The sequence below is a fragment of the Sinocyclocheilus anshuiensis genome, unplaced genomic scaffold (genome assembly GCF_001515605.1).
Source record: "Sinocyclocheilus anshuiensis isolate Anshui unplaced genomic scaffold, SAMN03320099.WGS_v1.1 scaffold535, whole genome shotgun sequence".
Classification (NCBI taxonomy): domain Eukaryota; kingdom Metazoa; phylum Chordata; class Actinopteri; order Cypriniformes; family Cyprinidae; genus Sinocyclocheilus; species Sinocyclocheilus anshuiensis.
In genome coordinates this window covers 1,566,339-1,575,785 of record NW_015551063.1, presented here as the reverse complement: position 1 = coordinate 1,575,785, position 9,447 = coordinate 1,566,339, and the positions used below count along the sequence as shown (strand labels likewise).

Here is a 9,447-nt window from a genome sequence, read left to right as displayed (position 1 = left end):
CGTCAATGGCGAGGAAAGAGTTAACAGCGATTATTATATGATGCAATCAAACTTATAGCAAAATTTGGTAGTTCTACAAATTAAGCCAAATGTGGCCTCACGGAGTTTTCTGTAGACTATAAATCAGTTCAAAATTCTGATTTGTTAGATTTGTTAGCTAAGTTCACAAAAGTCCCTGTGTGACAACCGCAATTCAAATATTTCAGTAAAAATATGCACATGATCACTGCCATTTATTACTATATACGGTCATATTGGCACATATGACTAAGTTATATTTTTTTCATTCACCAAATGAAGGCAATGAACAAAACAGTGTGGAGAAAATGCCTGAATTATTTTCAACTAGATGTTTACAGTATTTTACTTGTTTTTTGAGCTGTTTGATTTTACTGTTTGAGCTATGATTTCTGTAGTTCAAACAGTACAGCATAATGCATGATCCGATAAAATGTGTACCTTTGAATGCAAGTCGTTTTGAAAAAGGCATCTGCCAAATGCAGAATATCAATGTTAAACAATATGAATGTAGTTTTTGTTGACTCTTTGTTTTTAAAATGATGTTCCTTTGTTATAAAAACAAATTACTGCAAAGGCCGTAAAAAAAAAAAAATACGGAGATAATTTTTAGTTTTACCCATCCCTAAAAGAGATCCATGAAACAGGATAGATTTGAGAGATGCATGCTGCATATGTATCTTACCTCATCGTTTAGAAAGAGATGTTTCTCAACCGTGCCAAATCTACCAGCTATTGTGAGGAGCTCCATTTTCTTCTCACCACCTCGTGGTAAATTGGAGAAAAACACCACCTGGCTGACTCCTCTCTTCACGGGCCTAGTTTCTCTGTCCAACCTTCCACTTTTCTTTATTGATAAAGCAAATAAGATTAATTGAGCTGATTGGTTGATTTACTTAACTTCTTTTCACTCTTAAAAGAAACATTCTTACTTTGATTGCCATCAGTTCCTTTGACAAATAAATGTGTATCTCTTTCCCATGCAAAATGGCGGGTTTGCGCTGGTAATAATTAGCCATGGCCAAAGCCTCCTCATGAGTCTGCATCTCCAGGAAAGCCTTTGAAAAACACACTAATAAATAAATAAACTTTATACCATTATGTACTCAAATCAGGTAACAATTACGGACATTCACATTCACAACTGAGGTAAAATGACATTGTCATGACTTTTGATCTTGAATGAGTGTTCATATATGTACAGGAACTACCTTGTTATTCAGTATTAGATGTTCACAGATGGTGCCAAAGGGTTTTGCCAAGGCAAACAGGTTGTTTGGTGACATCGGTTTCCTTTCGTATTTTGCCACGACCACCCTACTTCTTATCTAAAATAAAAACATTTATGAGTGTACAAGCACCAAGATAACCATCAACTTAATCAAAAGATCCCAAAAACATCTAAATTATATATATCAGTATATTAATTGAGGGAGCATTTTCAGTGCAACAGAACTGATGGACTGACTTTAAAGGTGCAGTATGTAATAATTGACAGATAGCAGCTAAAATGGGTAATGGAGTCCAAATTCAAAATATTGGAGAGAGTTTGTTTCTCCCGCCCCTCCTCTTCAGATTCAACGCTCATGTAGGTTGCCAGATTGAGGACAAGCAAGAGGCACAAATGCAAGTGACAGGAAAATGCAACAAGCCTTAAACGGTAAGTTGATGAGTTGATTTATCCACATTTTAATATTCCTATGATCACAGAACTTCTTAGATGGATGCCGAGGCTTTTTAGGTCGAGTAGAATCTGCGATCTCTGACTCAGTTTGTTTGCTGGCTTCCATGGCTGCAATACGCTGTGTTTTCCGCCAACTGGCAACCCGGGGTGTCAAAATACTATTGGGTAAACTGGCAGTGGGCGGAGTCACACAGACCAAAACAAAAACAGACATTCTGACACAGAACGTACATTTCGAAGTAGAATAACTGACTGTAGCATTGTCTTTTGGAGAATCAAGTATGTGAACATTATATGGTTCCTAAATATCTGCAAACATATTATGGTATTGTTATGCTTTAACACAGTCAAATTACATACAGCACCTTTAGCATTTTAACAAAACTTTCAGTACATTATTACCTTGGGTAGTGGTGTTGAATACGAAGTCATTTTACTTGTCATTCCCATACTGGAATCAGATCCTGAAAAAAAAGTGATTTAAAATTTGAGATTGATTTTTAAAAAATTAGCCCGTGCATCAAAAGAAAAGTGTTTGTCATCTTCAAGTTCACTGTATTGTTTTTTTTGTTAAACTGTGAAACCCACAGGAAGACAAATACAACCCAGATTGCTCTTAAGGACACAGAATGAAAGTGCATTGCTGATTCAGCAAAAAGATTTGCTTGTAGACATATAGCAGAAAGGATGTCCGCTGTGGAAAGTAATTGTTTTAGACCAGACTACATCCTCTCACAGATTTATTACCCCAGTTGGAGCTCATCCCTGTTCTTTGTAGACCGGCACCAATTGGAGCTGCCCCCAACAAGCCATCCGAACGACTCTTCTTGTCCAGGGAAAGGGATGCCGACCTGAGAGGAATTTATTTTTAATGCTCTAAAATAATTTTATTCATAAAAAGCATGCATCATACTTATGAAAGAAGTGATTGAAAAACAACTAGTAACATACTTGCGACTAGAGGGCAATTGAGGATCCCAGTCCGGGTACCTATAAAACAACAGGAAGCAGTTTTCAGGTCCTTTGGAATTGCTGAGCTCTAAATGTTGAACACTTGAATGACAAATTCAGTTTCAAAGACTGCAAGAGCAAAAGTTAGCAATCATGTCTAGAAGTCCTACATGGCAACTTTTTTAATGCACTAGAATTACAGGATCTCATATACGATAATCATCTCTGAGGTTACATTAAAAAAAAATAAACAGTCATGTTCTTTATATTTGTATTTCAACTGTACTTTTATATTAAAAGTAGGCTGAAGACTGCATTTAAATAACTAAAGGGTTAATAAAAGACTTCTTCATTAAACAATTTGGAGTGGCCAACTTTGATTCATGGTGACAAACTGAATTTCTTTTAACCCTCTGGTGGTGTTTGCGTGGCAGTCAAAAATGACTTTTTTTTACTTCAATAACATGATCCATTTATTACCTGTTAACCACTTTTTGAGCAAATTTAAATTTCCAACTTAAACTGTCATAACTATTGAATGCTTTGCAGCACCTACTTAAGTTTGGTCTCTTTTTAAAGAATACACTTGGCAGATTATTGCTGATGTGAAAAAAGTTACAAGAAAAAGAAAAAGAAAAAGGTTTAAGTGTCTTATTATGAAAAATGCACAGAAATACTATTTAATTTTTTTAAATGAAATATACATTCTACAAAACATGTTTTACTCTAAAACTGCAAAAATCTAAGTTATGTTCTAAATTTGAGGTTGATATCTCAAAAAATAAAAAAATAAATAAAAAAGGCGCAGCACCAAATGTTTCTGCTAGATGAAATCTGCTTCCCATTCACATCCAATGCGGTCATTTTTGACTGCAAACAATCCGATTGTGTCTATTATTTTCAGGACCATTTGACCTTTTCTAATCATGTCCATGATTATTATTTTGCCAAAACTGTCACCAAGTTTCGTACCTTCCCTCTGAAGAAAAAAAAAGAGTAAAAAAAATAACGTTTTTTTAAAAAACATAACTCCAGAGGGTTCATTTAAAGGTTTTGTTCACCCAAAAATACTGTCACTTCAAGGAAAGTGATTATGCAGAAGAACAAATTAGATTTTTACATAAATTTCTGTATAACGTCTGATCCGAAAGACCCAAAGTGGAACTGCACCTAATGGAGGCCAAATTTAGTCTTGTTTCTAAATGACACGTGTGAATGAACAGTTTATTAATTTTCACAAAAGAGTCCACTTACATTTGCAGAAGGACTCTGCGGTTTTCAGAGTGACGAATCCCTTTCGTGTGTTGAGTCCATTCCTTCACAAACACAGGAAAGGATGAAAAAATCCTTAATATATTGAAACAACATTGCTTGTACGTGACAGTGAATTAGCTGTGAGATCTAAACAGTTCAAGGCTTGACATCTGGCTCAGAGCTAACTTGACAAGCTGCGAACGACAAATGAGTACTGGAATGGATCTGAAATAAGCTCTGCATACTATCTGTCCTAACTGGAGCCAAGCATAAAGACCAAGAGTCAGTAATACAACTAACAACAGTTCATACTAGATGTTCAATTTTTTTGTACACCAAGTTGATACTAAGCAAAACTAAGAGGTGCTGATTTAAATGCAACAAATTATGTTTAAAGAGGGTCTTCTTCAATAAGCAGGACTCAAGAAGGAAGTGTGTGTGCAGAGGTCAAGCGGCTTGAATTACTCACCATGACAGAGTGCACATCAAAATCACAAAGGGAGCACACATGGGGAAACATGAGGGGCATGACTCCCAAGAAATCCTGCACTTTTCCCTGAGACGGGGTGCCCATCCTTCTCTGCATGAACATGTCGTCAGATGCCGATGACGTCGACATGCCAAGGCTGCGGTAGGAGTCATGGGAAAGATCAGAATACTGGCGGTCTCTGCCGCTACCGCTGCTGTAATCTAACATGTCGTATCCACGACCAGACGTTTCTTCCATGGAAGTATAACCGAAGTCGCCTTGTGAGCGGCTTTGAGCCTGCCCTCCGGAACGGTCCAATCTTCCGCCCTGCGAGCTGCCCCAGTCGTCTCGGCTGCCTCTGTACGAAGTCTCCGAAGAAACGGTTGACATATTGCCAGACATGCGGCGGCCGGCTTCCATCTTGCGGTTCTTAAGTTGCATGATAAGATGGGGTAAGGTCTCTACGCTGATGTTCTCCTCTGGAACCTGCGCCAGCGCGTCCAAATCGGTGGGCGACAGGCCTAGGCTGGCGAACAGTTTCATGGTATTGCTAATGTGGCTGCCCGCTCGGCGGGACAGCTGAGAGTCATGGTCTTTTCCCTCCCCTCCACCCAAACCAGACATGCCATGACACTGGGAAGACGAGCCGTAGGGGTCCGAGTGCATCTCGCCCATACTAAAGTTCAAAGTCTCTGCGGCTGCCAAAAGCCCACGGCCAACAGCAAAGCCTTTCTGAGCATCATCACCGGTCAGTTTCTGGGACATGACGGCGCTCTAGACGAGTGGAAAAAGAGAGGAACAAAGCGAATCAAAAAGTCCCCAGAAAGACAATCTGTCGATTTAAGCCTGGATCGAGTAAAGAGAGCTCCTCCAGAATGAAACAGGTCTGCAGAAACACAATGGAGCAATGATTTCTAGCATGCTCGCGAAATGGTTAGCAGTGGCATAGGAAAGCAAGACAGTGAGCTCCACAAATCCATACAATGCAAGTAACAGAAGTCAAAATTATTTACAAATGACAGAGGTACAAATGGACAGTTTGGTACACTGACCAAATAGACCATAAAATGAAGATTTAAAGGTACCATGAAGAGCAATAGTACAATAGAGTTTTGAAGGAAAACAGAGCCTGAATCAATTTTAGATCCTTAAATGTGGATGGGAAAGACAGGGTAAGCATTGCAGTTTCTTGGTCAGGAGAAACCAGGGTGATAGTGTTCATGCATCTAAGTTGTACTGCATGACCAAAAACTACAAATCAGAAATCCATGAATGGAAACAAATTTAACTGAAATAAAACTAATCAACTTTTGCGCTTAAATGCAAAAATAATTTGGAATCAACAGGTCTCGATAACAAAGCCAATAGTCAAGCTCAAGTGAAACAAATGAGGGTGCAAAGAGAGTGCAGGGTTTTCTGAACAAGATATGTATATTCATCCAAAGAAAAGTGAAATTTTACACACATTAACTGAGACTTGAAACTGTAGTGTTTATAATGGAAAAGCCCAAATAAAAAAAATCATCCAAAATGGAAAAAATATGGGCATAATGGTGTCTCACTTGACAAGCTATTTATTTGTATTATTTTATTCAAAAGAGTGTCATCTCGGTTTATGGAAAGCTGAAATGAGAAAAGTGTGTCTTATAAAACAGGCTGACAAGTATCAGTATCAAACCAGTGGCTATTGTGCGGCCAAAACACCAAAAATAGACCAATTTTAAATGAACATCAAATAATGGAATTTTTAAAAATGGTGCAATAAAAAACTGAACCGCTTAACACAGAGAAAGCATACGTTTTGATGGACTTTATGCATGAATGAAAAAGTTTCACATGTACAGGGACAATCAAAAACAGCAGGCACTATATTTTGATTGGTGAAAAAGGTAATTAAAAACACAACTTAAAAAAAAAAAACATTCAATTACTAAGAGGAGAAATATAACAAACGTATGAAGCAATAAGAGAAACATACAAAATGTGCAGAGCGGGGTACGCGAGGACTGGAATTGAGAACCGCTGTTCTAGACATGCCAAAAATTTAATGCTACAGCACAGCAGCTCTTCTTCTTGGTTTTCTCTGATGCACTAACTCTGCAGCAGCTCTTCTTCTTCGTCGTCTCATGCACTCACTCAACCAAGCGCTCTAACCACAACCTCGCCCCTCCCCAGCCCCCAACCATTCCAATTTCTGTAGGCGGGAATTATTTGTAATGATATTCTAATGAGCCGCTTTGTGATATCACAAAGCCCGGAAAACAAACGCTGTAGTCCAAACGAGCCGTTCGTTGTAGTTCTTGAAAAGGGATTTTTTAAAAACGAAATATCTCCCTTTGGAGTGGACTTTGAGATTTGTAACTTTCTAGATATTTTTTATGCCCAAACACACTGACTAAAATAAAAAAAGTGAAAAAGCATAATAGGACCCCTTTAAACCAAACTCATAACTCACAATTATATTTGTGACAACTCTAATTATAAAAAGTATAGTCCTGGTACTTGCTTCTAATGGGTCAGTAGAGACTTTAAAGACTTTCTGAGCAGTAATGCAATGCAAGCTGATAACAAGACCAGAAAGGATGGTGGAAAGATATAAACACATTAAAATAGCTACAGCTGTAAAGATTTGAATGTTTTAAGGCATTACTTAACCAGACTGTGTCGAGAAGACTAATTAAGTTAGTTTGAAATTATATGCATTAGTAAAGAGAATATATCAGCACAGTGCAAGTCAGAACTGGAATCTGGGGCTTATTAAACATTATGCAGAATATGAATTAAACACAATTGTGTAGACATGTGGCAATGGCACTACTATCCAGCTTCAGAGCAGATGAACGAAATGCAGATAACGTGTTGGACAGGAGCCTTTCAAGTGCTGAAGAAATATCCCACAAAACACGTCAAAACGACGCCTTTTACAGCGTTAAATAACGAAAGCTGAGCGTCAGTCTGATGCTACGATGATACATTTAACCTCATTTTAGGACAGTAATCTTACATTAACCGCGAAAATGTGTAAATACTTTATTTAGGCGAAGCATACAAGTTTAAATCCAAGAAAACAGCCGCGTTAAACACAACACAAGGACGAAATGGGATGATAAAAAGCTAAAAAAAAAAAAAGCCACGGGACTAAACGTGCAGGACAAGGCCTTCACAGCAACCTTTATCTAATAACGTTAGGTGTGATTCTGCAGCTCGGGTTTATTATAGTCTGTAATTACAACACAAGTGGTATAATATCATATCTGCCATTCGAATGCATGTAGTGTTGCTACTTACATTTTTTTTTCTTCTTCTCAGCCTTCGGGTTAAAGTCCTCCACGTTGCACGAAGTGAAACGCGATCAACAGCTAAGCTAACTGCGCACAACGTGAAGGCGGAAACGACTACGCAAGAGTGTTTCCACTTCCGGTGTAAATTTCAAAATAAAAGCCCTAGCCGGATTGTCAAAACTAATAACCAACGTTTCTCTTTTCCAGAGGTGTAAAGCATTTGAGTAAATGTAATTAATTTCAGAGGTGTCGACTACGAAAGAGTGTTTCCACTTCCGGTGTAAATTTCAAAATAAAAGCCCTAGCCGGATTGTCAAAACTAATAACCAACGTTTCTCTTTTCCAGAGGTGTAAAGCATTTGAGTAAATGTAATTAATTTCAGAGGTGTTCAACGTTACAGTTTTTTTCACTGGCATGTCTATTTGATTAGTGCATCTTTGAGCCTACATTCAGAGTAAAATACTCAAGTACTGCTAAAATCAGATACTCTAAGACTTCTACTCAAGCTGTTTTGAAATTGGTGACTTGTGACTTGTAGTGGAGTAATTTTCGCTGTAAGGAATCTGTACTTTTACTCAAGTATGGTTTTCATGTACTCGTTACATACACTCTTTTCATTTACTGTATATTGCTATCATTTATTATATTATGACACTAAAATCACCTTAGTTGTGTTTTACTGTTGAACAATGGAACTCTGGATGTCACATGACCTGTGATGTGATCAGAATTCAGAATGTTCAGAGCAGTCAGTTTACATCATTAGCTTGACCTGACTAGCATCTACTCAGTATTTGTGCTTTATACTAATAGCTTTTAGAAAAGAATCTTCTTTGAAGGACAATCAAAATGGCAGCGTCCTACAATTGGTCTTCAGATGAGGATAACGGTCAACCAAAAGAGCAGGGGTCATTGCTCGTCAATGATTTACACCCAGATGTGACTGAACAAGTGCTGCATACAGTATTCCAGCCATTTGGACCCATTCGTTCTGTTAAAGTGTGCAGAGACAGAAAAACGGACCAGTCTTTTGTGACTTTTGAACAGCGCCATGATGCAGAAAATGCCCTAGTGGCTCTGAATTTTTTGGAGCTCATGGGCAAACCTGTGCGCATCATATGTGCTCAGTACATGACTGTTAAGGTCCTGGCAAGACACAAAGATAGGTTTGCCATATATGATACCCTCTCAGACTTTGGGGAACTCCAGCTGCGTAGAGAGGTCTGTGATGGGAACGACGAACCTAAAGACAAAGAGCAGACTGAGCCCAGGGAGAGCAGCTCTGATGAACCAAGGTCAAGTGTGCAAAGACAGAAGAAACGACCGCACTCGTGGCAATGGTTTTGTGACCTTCGAACACCACCATGATGCAGAAAATGTGTGCTATTAAGGTCCTGGCAAAGCACAACAAAAAGTAGCTCCCATGATAGGAATGTTCATGAAATAGACCGGACTGAACCCATCAAGCACTCACAGGGAAAAAGGATTGCGATTATACTGTGAAAAGTTATGAGCATGCCCAGATACCTTGCTTGGCATCGGCCTGTTGGCTCTAGCATGCACGGAGAGCTTTATTAAGAGCCTACAGGACAGAGAATGCAGCTCCAACATGCCACTTCCTGCAGGGTGCATTGATGACACAACCAGAAACAGAAGAAACAAACATACCCATACATTAGTGATGCAAAGTCCGATTGACTTCGTCAAACAAGTTCTTCTGGACAGATCGTTTCAATGAACCGGTTAAAAACATATTCATCGGTTCCTTAAGTCATCACGCAATTATATC

At 38.6% G+C, this 9,447-nt stretch overlaps 1 protein-coding gene across 1 annotated transcript in view; it reads right to left on the bottom strand.

Annotated features, from left to right (window-relative positions):
- The window catches only part of LOC107662020 (matrin-3-like), a 15,647-nt gene extending 7,883 nt beyond the window's left edge, over positions 1-7,764 (bottom strand). Inside the window, exons 1-9 of the mRNA XM_016451873.1 lie at positions 7,665-7,764; positions 4,377-5,262; positions 3,908-3,969; positions 2,654-2,692; positions 2,450-2,553; positions 2,105-2,166; positions 1,230-1,346; positions 951-1,076; positions 704-865 (exon numbers count right to left, since the gene is read on the bottom strand). Coding sequence (XP_016307359.1) covers positions 704-865; positions 951-1,076; positions 1,230-1,346; positions 2,105-2,166; positions 2,450-2,553; positions 2,654-2,692; positions 3,908-3,969; positions 4,377-5,141 — 1,437 coding nt within the window. The 5' untranslated portion in view covers positions 5,142-5,262; positions 7,665-7,764. The remainder of the gene's footprint in view (positions 1-703; positions 866-950; positions 1,077-1,229; positions 1,347-2,104; positions 2,167-2,449; positions 2,554-2,653; positions 2,693-3,907; positions 3,970-4,376; positions 5,263-7,664) is intronic.
- Between the last annotated feature and the right edge of the window lie 1,683 nt (positions 7,765-9,447).